At 36.4% G+C, this 19,420-nt stretch overlaps 1 protein-coding gene across 2 annotated transcripts in view; it reads left to right on the forward strand.

Annotated features, from left to right (window-relative positions):
• Nucleotides 1-16,425, forward strand: part of PRKD1 (protein kinase D1) — a 114,546-nt gene extending 98,121 nt beyond the window's left edge. For both annotated transcript variants that reach the window (XM_084207529.1, XM_084207530.1), the window contains 6 exons: nt 436-542; nt 965-1,126; nt 2,447-2,545; nt 3,589-3,856; nt 13,331-13,416; nt 15,572-16,425. In XM_084207529.1, coding sequence (XP_084063655.1) covers nt 436-542; nt 965-1,126; nt 2,447-2,545; nt 3,589-3,856; nt 13,331-13,416; nt 15,572-15,790 — 941 coding nt within the window. In that variant the 3' untranslated portion in view covers nt 15,791-16,425. The remainder of the gene's footprint in view (nt 1-435; nt 543-964; nt 1,127-2,446; nt 2,546-3,588; nt 3,857-13,330; nt 13,417-15,571) is intronic.
• Nucleotides 16,426-19,420: the final 2,995 nt, after the last annotated feature.

Consider the following 19,420-nt stretch of genomic DNA (forward strand, 5'->3'; position numbering starts at 1 on the left):
AACTAACAACAAATTTCTCACTGAGGTATCTCTGACTCTCTGATAAGCCTGGGACATGCACTAACATGCCTGAAGGCTATCACATATTTCATTATTTGCTGGTGTGGAGCTACCAGTGAAGGACTAAGCCTACAACCAGCCAGTTGCAGCTTACACATGTATGAAAAAATTAACTTTGCATCCATACTGTTGGAATGTAGAGCTAACTTTCTCATATATTTGTTTCTTACATGTTTAAATGGCTTTGTCAGGTGAAAGTAAGTTCTGTTGTCAAAGGGTAAAAAAAAGTGAAATGACAGAAAACTTTTAATGTCTTATCTGCAAACCAGCTCTGAGGTTTACTTGGTTATGGACATTTGTACAACCCATGAAAAGGGAGCACTTTTCGTAATTAATCATGTTAATTGATAGACAGCTTTCGTTTTTTTAATGCAGGAAAGCATCGCAAAACTGGAAGAGATGTTGCCATTAAAATAATTGATAAACTAAGATTTCCAACTAAACAGGAAAGTCAACTTCGTAATGAAGTTGCCATTTTACAGGTACTTTTCTGTTGTTTTTTACTGTGTTAGCTCCATTATTTATTTCTGTAAATATCAGATGATAATATAATGATTTTAATTTATAATTTCTAGTGTCTTTGCAAGAATATTAGTATTTTTGCTGCATATTTTCCATAGAATGCCAAAACCAAATGTGTCAGCAATGTCACACTAGGAGTTACAATTTCTGCAGTTTTAAGCACCAGACACAATAAGAAAAATGCATGTTAAACTAATTTGAAATTCCTACATTCTGCTGTACTTCACCTAGAAATTTTGTTCCTGTTGTCTACAGGTTAGGCACACAAATTATGGAATACTGAAACATTGTCTGGTTTAGGTGGGGGTGTAAAGTCTGAATATGCAATGATAAAAGCTACTGAGCATATTGAGAAATCTAAAGCTGTATTTATCTTTAATAGAATCTTCATCATCCTGGGGTTGTAAATCTGGAGTGTATGTTTGAGACACCAGAGAGAGTCTTTGTTGTTATGGAAAAACTCCATGGAGACATGCTGGAGATGATCTTGTCAAGTGAAAAGGGCAGATTGCCAGAGAGAATAACTAAGTTTTTAATTACTCAGGTAAGAAATTAATTATAGACCTGGAAGGAGATTTGAGGTCAGTTGCTATCACTATGTTTCTTATGTTTTCCTTTTGACATAATTTACCTGACTGGTTTATGAAAATCTGAGTAAAACAGGAGTGGTAAACCAGCTTTCTTTACATTGCTGTACATTACTATCTACATTATAGATAGTAAACCATTAAGAGGACTTAAAACTGGACACATGTAGAGCTGTTGGCTGCTGGATGGAGGGGACATCAACCTACAGTTTCTCCTATGATGGAAGAATTAAGAAAGGAAAGCACTAAAAGCAAACCATTGGAGAACTACAAAAAGAAATTTGAGCCTCTTGAACTGCCTGAGATCAAACCACTGCAGTTCATACTATGCACTGTTAAACCTATTTTTTGTACTGAGATTGGATCTCAGTGCTACCTGTGTCTGAGTCTGGATTCCATTATTACTTCTATTACCAATTTGGTGTGGGATTTATTTGAGCTTGCTGTTGTTATATTGCTGTAATATTATCATACTGTTTCTTTGGCTGCCCAAAATACTGGTTTAAATGTAGATACAGACATCAGCAGTGAGCCACCTCACAGTCAGAGAAGCCCATGTTTCAGCAGTCAGGAAAAAGGAAAGTAGCAGAAGCAACAGTATTATGGTGTTCATTATTATAAATTCCTTATTTGATGTAGAACTGAACAGCTTTCCTAGTTTCCAGGCTTCAATGGGCAAAACTGCCACCAGCTTTAGAATTTGATTTCTTCTGTTCACAGGTTCATTCAGCCTCCTCACCATTCACTGCTCTAATGCAGTGGCAAATTCTGTCAGCCCCTGACTAAACACAAGGAGTTGAGTTAAAGCCACACAAAAAGGATGGGTATCTGTCACACTGTCACTATATTTATGTGTATGTAACAGAACAGAAATACACATAACACTCTCCATTCTTTCTGTCATCAAGAAAACACTTCAATTGGATCATATAATATTTCTGTGAATGTTTTTAGTTGAATCTAGATATGAAAGGTCATTCTGTAAATATTACAAAAAAGTAAACAAATACTTAGAACCCAGTTTTTAAAAAATGTTTATTGTGTAAACTCTTGGGGAGGAAAAATATTTGATGCAGTGAAGCATCAAGAAAACTTGAGGCACAGCATTTTGGTTTTTGTTGAGTTTTTTGGGTTTTTTTTTTTCATTGTTGACATTCTTGTAAAAGGTACATTCTTGTTGAATTGTTTTTCTTCACACCAGTCCTTGCTTCTCTGGTCACTGATACTGTTCAAAGAATATAAAACAAACAACCATAATTTGATTTGTTTATTCACAGATCCTTGTTGCTTTAAGACATCTTCATTTCAAAAATATTGTTCATTGTGACCTCAAACCAGAAAATGTGTTATTGGCATCAGCTGATCCTTTCCCACAGGCAAGTAGAAAATGCCCTTTCTTAAGAGAAATTGTTGTAATTAATAAGTGTTTATGTAGCCTTTCTGCACAGAATTTTTAGATAAGAAAAAGTTGATCACTTATTCAAACTACTTCATGAAGATGTTATGTTTGAAAATCCTTGACTCTTGTCATTTCTTGAACTAGATATAACTAAAATATTGAACTAGATTTTCACGTGTGGTATAGCTACTTGTGCGATCATTTCTAATTTGCTCACCATTAAGCACAAATTACTTGGCTGGTTGATTTGCTCCAGAAAGAAAATTATTTTTCTGAAAGTTCGGGTAGGGCTCATGGAGAACAAGAGCTTCTCCTTTAATTCTATAAATTTAAATGCCATGTCGATCACAGGATATTTAAATACACATTCTGACTGGTTTTATTTCTCATTAAAAAGTATTTTTATCAACTTCTCTTACCTTCAGTCTACAGAGTTCATCTATAATTTCCCTCAATCACCCATATTCAAAATTAGTGCTATTGATAATTTTAAAATAATATCAGTATCAATAATTGGAAGGGAAGGGCCTATATTGAGTTAAGTGAGAATTTTCAAGCTGCTTAATCTGTTATTTTTTAAAACTCAGACAAGGAAATTTGCAGAGAGGCAGAGTATAACTAGATCCACAATAAAATAAAAGTGGAAGTTGAAGAACTAAATTGCTTGTTTTAGGAAAAAGCCATAGGTAAAACATTATTTCTGTTTGCTGTGTTCTTATGCTATGAATGAAAAGTATTACTATTTATTACTACTTTCATCACAAATCTGAGCTGTTGAGCCTATCCACAACTGTGTTTTATTCATGGACTGAAGGAACAGAAGAGATACTATGGACTGGTATTCCACTCTACTGTTTCAGTGGAATATGAATATTCCTCTCAAAGAGGAGTTAAAAAAAAAGTACCCTTGAAGGAACAGTAGAGATGCATCTTGCAACTAATTGATGATAGAAGTTCCCCAACTCTTTATTTGCTAATAAAAATAATATATGTCTTACTATAGCATTTTTTACTAAACAGGTAAAACTTTGTGACTTTGGCTTTGCCCGAATCATTGGAGAGAAATCATTTAGGCGTTCAGTCGTAGGAACACCAGCCTACCTTGCTCCAGAGGTTCTGAGAAACAAAGGCTATAACAGATCTCTGGATATGTGGTCAGTGGGTGTCATCATTTATGTAAGCCTCAGTGGTACCTTTCCATTCAATGAAGATGAAGACATACATGACCAAATCCAGAATGCTGCTTTCATGTATCCGCCTAATCCATGGAAGGAAATTTCTCTTGAAGGTAATACCTGTTTGTGGTTGTTCTTATTTAAGTGCTCAAAAGATTAGATGCCTTTTGCTTTTATATTTTTTCCTGTGCATAACAGAATTTAGAAAAAATAAATTCCAGTAATGTAATGTGTCTGTTTTGTGCTATCAGCTGCTTTAGACATTTCCTACAGACCACCTATACACTGCATATGACATAATCTCCTAGCATGGAATCCAGGAGGTGTTGAAGGAGGAACATAACCACCTACAGATGAGATTGCTGTAGAATCTGTGGGGAGCTTAAGCTGCTGTTAATTGGTCTTGTGTAAATTCATTTATGTACCTCATCTTTCAGCTCTATTTCTTGTTCTGCTTGTTCCAGTAATTGGGTTTGGTTTCAATTAAATGCTGTACTCTGATATCTTTGTGTGGAGAAGATAAAAGTGAACAATTCCATAGATGACATTTCAGGAACAGTGTGAGAAAATGTCATACAAGAGAATTTATGCAGGGGGAAAAGGCTGGGAGATAACTGTGAGACTTTTGAAAGTTGAGTTCTGGTCAATGGCATCAAAGACTTTTGATAAAAAGCAAAAGAACAATGTGACTAGTTCACTAAGGACATCTTTAAAGAAGGTAAATTAGTTCTATTAAAAATGTGTCTAAACACAACTAAGTAGGGCATTTCAAAAAACAGGCATTTCTGGTTTCACTAACATTTTCACATACGTAACATTTTAGGCAATTTGGGCATTTAGGCAATTTCCAGAATTCTGCAGGACTGTAAGTCTTAAAGCAAAGAAACATTATAAGCATCAGGCTCTTATATCCTTTTCTGAATTGTAATATGTGCCAAACTGAATTACAATATTAGCATTTATAATTTCTGGTATTTACAGTACTGTTTTTCTGCTTTTCAGGTGATGTGTTTAACATACCTGCTAAGCATAGTTTAGAGTAGTGTGCCTAATGCTTACTAAATATTACAGCCATATGAGATTCTCTTCTGAAAATGCTCTGAGAGCATTGTTTGTTATTTTATCTCAGTGGCAGATGAAGTTTGAAATCTGTTGGAGGAAAAAAAAAAAGCTATAAATCTGCACAATTACACACTGAAGTTCTCCTGAACCTCCACACACTTTGATATGTAAGCTGACAGAATCTGTTGGCAGCAATGCTTTATCTGTCGCTAGAGATAAGCAAACAGCAATCAACACAGGGGAAGCTGCAAGAAATTGTCTCCCACAAGTTTCTACTGTGGTAGACAGAAGATCAATTTTTGTGCTCAGAGGTGAAGATTCAGTAGAGCACCTACAGAAAACTCACCTACTTGGGTGTTATCTCTCCATTCGTAGAATCACAGCCTTCATTAAGAGTTGATGGATACCAGGCTGCAAGCATGCAGAAGGGAGGGAAACACACTTTAATGAATTACTAAATTAAAATCTGTTTATACATTGTGATTTTATTACATGTTTTGGACTGCTAGGTGATGAACCGCTCTATTGTGCTAAATGAAAACCTGGAAAATGTGTGAAGAAGATTCCATTTCATCAGGGAGTTGAAGTCTGGATCTCTGTCCAAGTATTACTTGAAAAGGCTGATTTTTAGAGCTCAGTTTTGAGCTCAAATTCCATATTACTTAGGGAAAATAAAGGGATGTTTTTCTCATGTCCTGCTTCACTCTCCTGCACAGCCTGTGGGAGGGCAGGAGCTGCCCTTGCAGACCTGCTGGCTCCATCCAGTTTCTGTTACCTCTGGCAGTGCAGCATGGTTGAAATGCAAACCTGTCCTGGTGTTTTAACACATCTAATCTGGATTACAGTTCTGAACAGTGCCATGTTAATTAATGCCACAAATCACTGGATCATTTAGGGGACAAACACAGGTTATTTTAAAGGTTTTATGAAGGAACTTCTGCATGCCTATTGCAAAGATTTGTGCTAAGGAAAGGTGAACAGCAGTTAAACCTTCTGGGTCACGTCCATGATGATCACTGTGACTCAGAGAGCCAAATGTCTAAAACTTCTTGCAACTGTAGCTATTCCAGTGCTCTCTTCAGACCACTGCTCATGTAAAAAGTTTAAGAATGGCTAAATTTAGTTATTCCTATCTTCTATTTTTATTGTAATCAGAGAGGGAGAAGCATATATTTCTTTGAATTCAATAGACACTGCAGCAGTTAGAGTGAATGATGCTGTGTTTAGCACCATTTTGGCCTTAGTGCACACCACATGCTCTTCTTGATACTTCCTAAACAACACCATATTAATTTGTGAGCTAGTAGCAAAACTTTAAAAGAAAAAAAAAAAAGAGAGTGATCATATGTAAACAATGTGTCTGGAAAAGTAACAGCAATGGTAAAGTAGCCTTAATATTCCTAATATATGTCACTTAGTCAATTACTGGTCTTTAAGTAAAATTGGCTTTTCAAATTTTAAATTGCACTGATGAGGTGATAGATTAATAAAAAACACATGACCAATTTAAACTGCATGGTAATAAAAATAATGCACTGAATGTCTGTCACATTAAGAGGAAAAGCACATGGTGATAAGTTGTATTTTGGAGGAAAAGTGTGTCATATTGGGTAATATTCTGGTCAGTGTTAATTTTCTTGATAGTAACTTTTTCTGTAGCATTTTATAGCAATTCTTAAAATCTGCAGTCACAAGCCAAGACAAAAGACAGAATTTATTTGAAGATAATATTTTCTGAATGCTTAATGTTTTTAAGTCACCATCAACAGTTGTCTTCTCTGCCAGACATTTATATGGTCTAGTCATTCACTGAGTCCTCTCTTTCCATAATGTGCCTCTCTGATGTCATAACCCCTGGATTAATTTCATCAACTATTTCTGATGACAAATGTAGCTTTTTTGTGTAATGCTTTGTCCTTCCTTTTACCCATTTAAAGGTAACTTAAGAAAATGAAGACCTTTCAATTTTGTAGGTCTCAGATTTCTCCATGGGAAATTCTGGTTTTTACCTAAGTGGCTGCATTTTTCCATGTTTTCCAATAACTTCATCTTTCAAAAGAACACATCCCAAGACCTGATTCTGTTTTTGGATGTCTAAATAGGATTGTAACACATTACTGGAGATAGGTAGTTTTTGTAGTAGATGTTCATTGCCCAGTCTATTTCTGCTCTCTCTTCAACTTTTGTCAAGCCAGGCTGCATTTCTAAATTCACTGAATTTCTGTATGACAATTTGAACTTAATTCAGTCCTCATTGTGGCATTTTGCTAGGTACTGATATAGAGGAATCTACTTGCAGAATTCCTATCTGTTTTATAGCTTTAAATTTCATATGTCTTAAACATGGAACCTGTTTTCAACAGCTTTACTGTTTTCAGTTTTGACCTTCCATTCTACCAAATTTGCATAATCTCAAGAGATTTATTTTTACTTAGTTAGGTGATACAAGAAATAAATACTGCTAAATATTAAGATAGAACTCCATGATGGATTTTTTTCTCTCGACCTATTAGTATATTTTATGTACTATGTCTTCACTGTGGTAGATATTCTTTTCAACTGTATGGTCCTAAAATGTGCTGTGTCAAGATTGGAATTATTCATAGTGTGTTTCATTCTTCTGTCCTGTTTTCATAAAACATTGTATTCATAATTTTTTTTTCATCAGCTACCACCAGCACAGCTATTGCTACTGACCTGATGGGCTGTGTGATGTACATCACACATCGTTGATTAGGTGCTTCACATTACTTAATATTATTAAAATAACTTGGGAAGAAACAATGCCATTCCTATCATGCATTAAATTTGGTCATGGTGTCCCTGTTACAATGCTTTGCAGTAATAAATAAATACCATGGCTACCTTTGAGTCAGTATTTATTTATACTTCTTCCAACATGATGTGAATAGAAACTCTGAGTGCTTCACACATTAATGAGAAAGTCACATGAATGAGTGAGCATTGAGTATGTGGAGGTCAATGAATGTTATAGCTCAAAGATGCTCTCTGCCTCTGTAAATGTTTAGCTAGCTGTTAAAAAGGAGGTCTTGGCTCTTCTTACACATTTGCTTGCATAAATTAGTATTAGAAAACCTCTCTTGTAGGATACAGCTTAGAATTGCCAAGGATTTCTTTTGAGAGTACAGCTGAATCTATGTGCCTGAAAATCTCAGCCAGCTGAAGATCATTTAATGCTAAAATAACTGCATGTACACTGGAGCATTTGTCAACAAAGCTGTATTGACTAGCAGCAGGAAAGGGATTTGTGTGTATGAAAAAATTATTATAATGATGCCCTCTAATCAATTAACCTATTCTTAGAAAAATCCAGAGTCTAGGAAGTCCTGGACCTCCTGTATTAGTGGAAGCAGCTTAAATTTGTACAAATGATGGCAGTAAGAGCAGGTAGTATTCTAGGTGTACTTTAAAAATTCTTAATCAATTATAAATTTATCATTAATTTAGGACTGCTTTTTTCAATATCCTTAAGGTGATTTTTTGTTTATAACTTATGTAAAAAGTTAAAATCTGTAGGGAAGAACTAAATGAATTATATGTTATTATATTATATGTAATAGGGTTTTTCAGATATTTTGTAAACTTCTGCATTTATGTACAGGGCATATCGTAGCTGAGTTAAAGCAGTCATTCCTGTGAAAAGCAATTATTGTGTTAATTTGATACTTAGAGTGAAAATTTGGCTTTGTCCGTACTACAATTAATTATTTGCCATATTAATAAACTTGCATAAGCAGTGTAGAGTCATGAACCTGCTGACTGTGGAGATTCTTTCCAATGAATTGAAACTAAAGAGCCATCTTTCCTAAAATCAAAGGGATACAGAGCTTTCTAAAGTTTGCAGTTGATTTTTTCTGTCGGGGATTCTGCTGAATGATCACCTGTCTAAAAGACAGGTACTCATTCTACTGGAGTAGTTGGCTAGTTTATTCCCTTTAACAAAGTCTCCAGCTCCTGGAACTTTGTAAGTCCTCGACTGACTGTTTACACTATCATGGAAGGGAAGCAGGAGCCCATGAAAAGGTAAACAGAAGTCTATAAAAGTGTTAGAAAAAGCACTTCCATAATGCTCTTAAAACTTTCACTCAGGTTGCCTTCTTGGTCATAACCTGGTGCATTCCTGTAGATTGTGTGTAGAGCATAGGTGGTCTTTCTTAATGCTCTGAATCTATTTAATTTTAGATTTTACAGAGGAATACTATAAAATTTTATAAAGCTCCTAAAAAGTCTGATAAGGATTACTTTTAAACCTGATTTTTAAAAAAATCAGTAAAAATTCATGAAAATACTTAAAAATACTGTGTAGTTACTACTCTCTCCTCAAAACTGCTTTATCTTCCTAGATAGACTATTTAATTTTGTAACAGATAATGCCCAAATTTGGCCCCCTGAATTGTATGTCTAAAATAAATGTTAATGCCTTCCAAATTTTTATCTTCAGTGTTTTTAAGTAGTATAACTCAAAATTTAATCATCAAACAATTATGTGTATTTTTTTTAATTCAGAAATTGAGTTAACATGAATCATTCATTCATTTTACATTAATTGAAGCCAGACTAAGCTTTGTAAATAGTGGCTGTCAGGATGCTATCAGAACAGGATGGGGGGTTTTGTGAATTTAAACACATTAGGCTTTTTAATTCCAGCACTCACAATGTCATTATTAAACTTCCTAGATTCTTCTTTGCTTTACTGCACTGTCCTTTTGTTGCCCTGCCTGTATCTATCACTTGCATCTTGGCTTCTGTTACTCAGACAGAACTCTTACAGTTTCAACAAGTGCCATTTCTTGAATTGCATGATATCCTGATTAATAGTATCAAATACTCTTTGCTGTTGAAGCTTGTGTTTTCTTCCTTCCATTAAGTTTGAAAACTTTGAGTAATTAAGCAAATAAAATTGTATCAGATAGTTTGAATTTCTACTTCATGTGTACTGCTAGTGGTCATGTTGCATTGCTGCTTATTTATTTATTTGTGCTTATTTCTTAAGAGACAAGGGATAGGCAAAACTTCCCTGGCAAAAAGAACTCTAGATAAAAAACTGAACAAAACAGCAGAACTGGTTACAGAGACAGCAATATTCCAGTGGTGAAACAAGCAGACTGTCTGTGTAAACTGTTCTCAGCTGCTCAGTACTGACAATTGTAACCATCCAGGGAAACTGCCTTTTCACCCTCATCATAGTTTTTTTTTTTCTCCCTGTCTTTTTTTGTGCACCTTCTCCAGTGATTTTTTCTAGACCAGTGTCTTTCTGGTCTGTTCAACAAGCCATTGGTAATTTCCCCCAAGAATACAAAGAAATATGTTATTACATGTAATATATCCTTGTCCTGAAGTGAAAAAAGGGGCGAAGGGGCCCCTCGTCCTATTGTAACTTGAGGGTAGTTGAATAGCTAAATATGATTTCATCACTTGTGAGGCTCACAGTCATATCTGCTTCCAGTGGGTTGCAGAGAAGGAATGTAATAGTGACATTATCAACCCTCAGTGGCAGGAAGGACATTCAGTAGGTACTTCACAGTTACCGAGGCACATGCTGGGATATGTGCACCTACATCACAGCAGTTACCAGGACAATCAACCCTTTCATCAAGTTCTTGACCTATTTTTCAAACTGAGATTCATAGTAAATGATTGAAAAATGAACTCTGAAGATCATACACACCCAAATACCACTGGAAATAATAAAGAAATGGTAGCTCTACTAAATTCACATTCAGCACTGGCTTATATATCAAAGGACAGACTGAAGTCTTACTGTAATACTGCTGAATTTAAGCGTAAGTTGGGCAATGTTGCAGAATATGCTGATGTTTGCTGATACCCAGATATACTGCAGTGGGTAAGGGACTATGTTTTCCTCTCTGAAACATCAGATAAAAACAATGGTCACTACTTTTTGATTTCAAAACTGTCGTGTATGATTGACTTCCCAAGCTCTTCCCCAAAGCTTGGAACCTGAGAATGTCTCCTATAAATACAGAGGAAGAAGATTAACCCCACTATTTTAGAAAACAAATGAGTTTTAAGAATGATGCCATCTGTCAGTAATGGTCCTACTGCATATCCACTGACTTTCTTTTCCTACATACAGTTCACCAGCATTTTGAGAGGGAACACAATAAACACGAGTTAGAGAATTTAGCATTAACTGTACTTGATGCTAAAAGAGTCAGTAGATAACAATCTGTTTGTCCACAATAGAAAACTAAAATTAGGACCATCTGTTTCAGGAAAAGAATGGCTCAGAGCCTCTGGCAGTGCTTTCTTTGTCAAAAGTCCTGAGATTTATTTTCTATCATTCCCATGATTGCTTTGATTTCCAAGACAGTATCCCAGGAAGTCAGGGCTGCTTTAGTGATAGTCTCCTATTGCCAAGAATAGGTTTGTCTGTTAAATTAACTGTATAAATTCAGATAGACTGCCATGTGCATTCCCATTTTCCTGGATATTGTTTTCATTGTTCTCTGTCCTGTGGCAGAAGCAGTCATAAAGCCCTAGATGGCAAATCGAGCCTGCAGAGAGGAAGTCTCTGTTAAAAAAGAAAAGCTTTTCCATATTCTTGTACAAAATACAACCTCAGAGATAATTGTTTTAGAGAATTGTGTCCCATCTCATGCTCTTAAAGCAGACAAGATGATTATTCAGCTCTTTAATACCCAGCTGGCAACAATATTCATCTGACGTGTTTCAGACCCGGTGCCCCTCAGTGATGCCATGAGTCTGTGTTACTTTCAAGGCCATCTTTCCCTGTCACCATGATATAAACAGAGAAATAAAAATGTAAACCAGCATACTTTGGACATGCTAAGGGATAATGTGATGAAATGGAAAAATTGCAGGAATATTATCATTCCTTGTGGCTAGTCAGTTATTCTTGAATAAAAGCAACTTTCCACCAGAACTCATGCTGAACATTTAGCACCACCTAATAGGAGTTAACCTTTCATTATAGCCTCTTTTTTTTTTTTTTTTTAATGTTTTTCTGTAATTGCATTCAAAGCTCAGCAGTCTCCTTACAGAGATTTTTCCAAATGGGTCGCTCGTTGCAGTTCCATGCGCTGGTCATTGGCTCATGGCTCTCATCCCTTCAGGCACCACAGCACACGTACCTACAGGGTGAAAGACTTGGCTTTGTTCAGCCTGGAGAAGAGAAGTTTCCAGGGGAGGCCATATAGCACCTTGAACTACCTAAAGGAGACTACAAGAGAGCTGAACAGAGACCTTTTTCAAGGACATGTTGTGATAGGATGTGGGGTAATTGCTTTTAATTGAAAGAGGACAAGTTTAGGTTGGTTATTAGGAAGGGGGTGGATATTAGGAGAAAATTCTTGACTGTGGGGGTGATGATACAGTAGGACAGGTTGCTCAGAGAGGTTGTGCATGCCCCATCTGTGGAAGTGTTCTAAATTAATTGAGCAATCAAATCTAGTAGAAGGTCTCCTACCCATGGTACTAGAGTTCTTTAAGGACCTTTCCAACCGAAACCATTCTGTGATTCTGTGAACCTCAGTGAATCATTGACTCCAAAACCATAGAAGTCATGAAATTTGTAAAAGACGCCATTCTCACTTTTCTGAAACTGCCGACTGTTGACTGGCAAGTAGAAGCAATGCTCAAAAAGAATAGTAAAGTTCAAAAGAATAGCAAAGTTCAAAAGAATAGTATTGCAAGACTTGATGACTTATGAAACCTGATTTCTCCACTCAGGGACTGGGACGGTGCTGCTATCAGTTATAAGTGACACTGAAAGTCTCAGAAAAATATATACGTATATATTGTTTACTGTGGTTCCTGAAGAATACTGTTCTTGGGAAGAAAATGTTAATGCTCCAAGATTTGGCAACAAGGGAATATTTTTACTCAAAGTGACCTTGCACCTTGCTGCTAAAAATGTTGGTGTAGGAAAACTCCATTTATTATGCCTATGTTGCTCATTCTCTGCCTCTTTTGAAAAGCAGAATTCACATGTAGAGATAACACACTCTCACAGACAGGCTTGAGCCTCGTGCTGGGAGCAGATCACAGAAGCACAGCCTTGAGATGAACTGTGGATGCACACAGCCCTTTGATATATCAGGGCAGGCAGTGCCCCCCTTCTGCCAGGATGAGCTGAGCCTAGCAGAGCTGCTGTGCCCGTGCCTGTGCAATGGAATAAACCTTCTCCTTGCATTTCAGCTGTGGCTTGGTGGTTGCCTTGGTTGCCTCCATGTGTCAAATCACACAACTGTAGACCTCACATGAGTCTTTTTTCTCTTGAGCAGGATCCGTTTGAGAATTATTTTCAGGCAACTGTTCACTAAAACAGTTGTAATACCATTAGGAAGGGTTGCATGGGTGCCTTCAGGTGCATTGACATTGACTGCAATTTGTAAAAAGCTGGAGTAAGAAGGGATAACTGCCCTCTTTTTACAACTACCATGTCTGTGTAGCTCTGTTTGCATGTCCTGGCTGAAACAAATACATTTGAATTAACATTTTCCAATATTATTTCTTTTCAGCTATTGATCTCATAAATAATTTATTGCAAGTGAAAATGAGAAAGCGCTACAGTGTGGACAAGACGTTAAGCCACCCATGGTTACAGGTATTTCTCCAAATTTCATGTTTTTACTTTTGCATAAACATATAAAAATATAAACATATTAAAAAATCTTCATCTTTAAGCACAGTAGAATCTAAGAAAATCTACTAACCTGAATATGATTTTAGGTCCTTAAAAACTCGTGCTTTTTCATCAATTTACCTATGGTTTCTCATTAATTTCTGAAGTATTAGATTGCAATACTTAACAGCCTCATGCTGTCAAAATATGTTGAAAAATATTTTATCATTTTTGTCTACTTAGAAAATAACGTATATTAAAAAACTCCTTGTAGTCATTTGACTTACATTATTTCATTGCCTGCAGTTTACTCTGATTCACATCTTATTAAAATTATTCAACGGGCTTTCACTTCACAGTCATCACAAAAACTAATGAAATTCTGTGCTTGCCAGGAAAATACATTATTCACATTCAGCTGAATTCTTCAAGTAAAAACTGAGATGTAAGGAATTTTTAAGGTGCTAGCAGTCTCTGTCTTGTGCTCACTATATGATATGGTTATTTTTTTTATCCTGGCAGCAGCCAAATCACTGCAAGTTTAAGGCCTAAGACAAAGCAGTGAGGAGCCAGGGTCTGTTCCAGCATCATCAGCTGAGGAGCAGGGAGGCCTGGGGGCAGCCCAGGCCAGGGCATGTGTCCCTCCCTGGAGGTGACAGTCAGATCTCCCAAGGGAGCTTTGTTTGCATCTAGGAAAGTAATCATGGCACAGGCGTGGCATAGACCAGATTCATAATCCCCAATCCCAAAGGAATCTTCATCAAACCAGAAAATTGAGTCCTACTTCAGTATGTTATAGCTGATACTGTGTCTCAAAGTAGATGGTGACCTTCTGGTATAAGAAGAAAAGGGCTGTAACTGCCCATGCTGCGCCCCACCTTTCCCAGGGACATTTATCTGGAATTTGCTTTCTTCCCTTCAGATTTCCTGTCCCTCACTAGTTTTTTCCTTCAAGACCACTCTTCTGCTTGGCAACCATTGCAGAATGCATTTGCTTGAGTCTTTGGGGACCAGAAGTGTCTGGGCTGAGGTCTACAGCAAGGATGCTGGCTGTCTCACATGACAGGACAGGGTCATTCTCCTCTAGATCCACTTTTATGGCTTGTGTAGTAGTGAGTGGAGGTGAACTAGGATTAGGCAGTTCAGCAGCAGCTCTAGTGCCAGGAATGGAATGAGTCCTCTGTCTAGAAGAGTCCTACCTTGCAGGCTGAGGAAAGATAACAGTGGTTATTTTTCCTTACAGGGCAGTGAGACTTAGTGGTGTTCTCTGAGAGGATGACTCTAAGAAAGTGCCCAAAGTATATGCAATACTGAAGATGAAAGCTTTATGCATTTACTTTGTTTAGGCTTTCTGGTGCTTTGGCAATGTGGTTAGGATCGTGTCTTAGGCTCAGGCAAGGTGCAGGAGAAAAAGGAAAACTGGATACAGGATCATGAGGAGAGATTAGTCTGCATGGGGTTAGGATTGCCCTATTACTGCAGCTTCATGTGTGCTTGGGGTGGTAATAAGAAAAGAAATTATTAAACTTGCATACTGCATGATGGTCTAAAAAGCATGAGACTCAAACTAATTTCCATCCTTACATTTGACTGTCAACATGGAGTTCCAAACTACCTTAATGTTTAGCTGTATATGTTTCTTTGAGCAAAGCAGTAATTGCCCAAGTTCAAAAAAGATTTTTCTAGCCCAAGCTGAATTTATGTTCTGCATTATTATACTGAGATACAGACTTAGCTGTCTTGACTGATACAGAGCACTAGAATGTATTTGTATGACTTAAAGATGTTTCTTCTTCTGTATTCATCTTGTGACTAGAGGGAGGAATTGCTTTACCGCCATGCCTCAGTTAGATATTATCACAATCTACACATATCTCTTACATTTTACAAAACAACCTGTAACAGCTCAATACTATAATTATGACAGTTCAATTAATTTAATTTATCAAAAAATCCTCTAGAAATGAAATTTATATCTTTAGGCAGATTTCACATTTGTATAAGATTTTTTCCATTCTAGAGGAATAGGGATGACCTTTAGATAGCTGAGTTAATAGCAGTTTGAATGTTATTGATAGCAGAAGGCAGTATAATTTCTTTTAGGAAATCTAAAAGTAATAGTGCTAATCTTTTTCAGGACTACCAAACCTGGTTAGATTTAAGGGAACTGGAATGTAAAATGGGGGAACGTTACATCACCCATGAAAGTGATGACTCCCGATGGGAACAGTATTCAGAAGAACATGGATTGCAGTATCCAGCACACCTTATCAGTCCAAGTGCTAACCATAACGAAAACACCAAGCTAGAAGAAACAGAGATGAAAGCCCTCAGTGAGCGTGTCAGCATCCTTTAAGTTACATCCCCTATAATCTGTCAAAACACTGTGGAATTAATAAATACATACGGTCAGGTTTAACGTTTGCCTTGCAGAACTGCCATTATTTTCTGTCAGATGGGAACAAAGCTGTTATGCTGTTACACTGTTGATATATCTGAGTTGCCAAGACAAATCAACAGAAACATTTTTGTGTGACCAACTGTGTTGTATTTACAAAAGTTCCCAGAAACACTAAACTTGTTATTGTGAATGATTCATGTTGTATTTAATGTATTAAAACCTGTCTCCACGGTGCCTTTGCAAACTAGTGTTTTTCTTACTTGAGCCTCATTTTGGTAAGAGAGAACTTTCCCGGGAAGATCTCGGGGGTATTTTGTGCATCGTTAGTATTGTAATTGTAAGCAAACTCTTGAAGAGTAGATTATAACTGCTGTTCTGTGAACACTTTCTACCATTTGGATAAAAGCTTTATTTAGTGTTCTAAAAATAGAAAAGGCAAAAAATAACGAATTGCATAGAATTGTACAGTTTCAGGTAACCTGTGTGTGTGTATTTGTATGTTTGTGTATATAGATACACATGCACACAGTATAACTTGCTCTTAAGCCTAAATGCCTTAGTAAAATATAAACTGCAGCATGTCAGTTGTATTTCCCCTTTTCTTAAAATATTCTTCTCTATTATGAATATTCTCTAATATGTACATTCAAAAGCTAAATAATGTGTTGACTTTGTGTATGTTTTCAATAAAAGTCTTGTTAAAATAGGTTCATTGGTGAGACTTTCTGTTTAAAATAACCCTGGAGTGGCACCAGAAGTACGTAGAATAAATTAATTCGTCATTAAGAAGACAGCGTGGAGGTAGGTGGGAAAATGCTGCTGGATAACCTCTGTTCCTTTCACACGTATTTTATAAGAACCTAATGGGTCTGATTTTGTTCAGTTTTGAAACACACTGAGGGAGTGGGGAAGTTGAGATGCGTTAAATGAATTTTGGTTTTTTGAGAAATGCACTGCTTCTGCTTTTCCACTGAGTTCCACTGAACTGACAAGGTCTTTCTTGCTCCTCTTCCCCTGAAGACTTCAAAGATAACTAATTGTCATTTCTAGCAATTACTTAGACTACCAATGCTAAGCCATTTAGTTTTAACAGTGAGAGATATTCAGACTGCACTATAAAAACATGTGACAGAGGAACTCACTGAAAAGCTGAAATTTATTCTATGCTGTTGTCTATCTTGGAAAAAAAACAGGTAATGTATAGGTATTGAAGACTGAGGTTGAAAATGAAAAGATGCATTGGGCTAGAGGCAGAAGTATGCAAAGATAAGAGCTAATAGCCACATATGGTAAAGCTCCACTGCCCAAATATTGGCTTTATGTTAGAATCATGAGCTCTTCATTAGATAAATCTGTTCTTTCATTGAAGAAGAGCTTTGTCCTGAGAAAATTCTTGCCAGCTACATAACATCACTAAAGCCAGAAGAATTTTTCTTCTGTATTTTGCACCTCTGATGGATAGTTAGTATGTACTATAGAGGAAACAAAGAAAAGGCACCTCTATTCAAACAGAAAAAATGATATTCAAAAAAATTTAAAAGTATTGTGTAAAATTATTTATAAATCTCTTCTCCTTCCTCCCCACCTTCTTTCCCTATTCCCACTTCCAAAAAAACCAAAATCCTTTTCTGCTTAAGGTCTCTCATAATCATGGCTTTTTGACATGTTCTGAAGCAGCTCTTGTTGGGCAAGGTCAAATGTGTCGACTATTCTGCCATGCTGTATTTTCTGCCAAATCTATATTTTCTGTCAGGATGTTCCTACAAAACTAAATATTGGCTAATCATTGGCCATTGTTTATTTTTCTTTCAGCCTTAAGCTTAATTTTCATGTTTACTTTACAGTCAATCAATTGACTGTAAAGTAAACATGAAAATAGACTTGAGCTGAGTATCAAATTTTCTGTTAGTAAAAGTGCATGTGCTTGAGTATATTACAGGTGCACTGGTGGACTCACAGATATAGAAAGATTACATCTATTCCATTCTATGAGTACTTCAGGGGTCAAGTCAAAGAAAATAACTTTTCTAAGAGGAAATTAGAAGAATTACCAGAGTTATATAAACTTTTTTCAGATGCTGATATCATGACTGCTCATAAGGACTCCGAATATCACAGAAGTGCCTTAATTTTTTTGTGTCATTCCCTTGGTATTAAACAGTTACAGATTTAGAGCTCTGCTTTCATATTGATCAATTTAGGTGAGTTGGGATTTTAGTAGTGACTTGATTTCATTTACAATTAATGTACTAACTCTTGAGCTAAGGTAGTTTTCAACAAAAAATTCTCAGAAATACCAAATAACCTACTGTCTTCTTAATCATGGACAGTAGTGTAGAAATTAAGTGAGAAAGCAAACCGCTGTAACTTTCAACAGCATGTCTAAGAAGGTGGGTGACAAAAATACAGCCTGCAATTTCCAGTGAAGAAAGAACATTGAGTACTTCTACTAAACCTCAATGTCTGCTGATTTCTTCCATAACAATGGTTGGCATGCACATGACTTTGCTAAGCACAGACCTGTGTTAATAAACTTTTTCAATCTCATGGAGCACTTTCAATAAACTGTTTGCCAGTGGAGCAGAGACAAAAGTAAAAATAAATTTCTATCCTGAGAAACTTTCTAACTAGCCACTAAACATGGTTTCCAAGAAACTCTTATTACTAGGGGCACATTTCACTTTTTTTCCTCTCCATGCCTGTTTTATTTTTGTGAGGGTTTTTGAGTGCTGAAGCTTGCTTCATCACTTTAAGAAACTTGTGCAATATTCATTGCTTTTCAAAAAATAATCTGCCTTTAGCCAATATAATACATTAAATTTTTCCCTGCTGTTGTTCAAAATTATTACACTGTGAAATTTGAGTTGTTTGCATTTCAGCCAGACAGATGAATTCACTGATTCCTAACTCGTAGCCTAAATGGAACAGACACATCAGCATCAAAGTGTACTGAAGCAAATCTAGGGTGGTGTTGTTCTGTATACTCTGTATACTTTTTTTTTTTTTTAAACACAGGAAAAAAGAATGGTGAGCTACTCTGGCAATATTTCCATGGCTTTTACCATTTTCCATTAGGCCAACAGTTCCTGCACATGCATCATGGAAGAAAAACCAACAGTGGTTATGCTGCATAGAAGTGTTGACCTATTGATGGTATTTCCTTTTCTGCCACACCATATCCTGTGTATATCAAGCACAGGTGTACAGGTGAAGACATGTGTGAAGACATACATCTGAAGACACATTTATTGTGTCAAAACATAGCTGTGGTGTGAAGAGAAGTATCCAACAGATACTTGGAAGCCAGAATTTCTGATTTATGCGAAGTAGCCATTTTCACTTCTACAATCTTTGGTAATTCAGAAACAGTTTATCCAGTGTCTTGTCCAGTTGAACTAAAACAAAGTGAGCAAAAGCATGCCCTTGTGCAATTTGTACAGCTCAAGTGTCACCATCCATCTGTCCATCCACATCTTCACATCATAGAATGGAAAGGAATTCCCATCAGTATGCCTTTCTCTCCCATTGTCTCACATATGTATCAGACTTCCTCATTTTTATCTTAGCAGGATCTCTTCAAAAGCA

This window comes from Fringilla coelebs (genome assembly GCF_963513975.1).
Source record: "Fringilla coelebs genome assembly, chromosome: 6".
Lineage (NCBI taxonomy): Eukaryota > Metazoa > Chordata > Aves > Passeriformes > Fringillidae > Fringilla > Fringilla coelebs.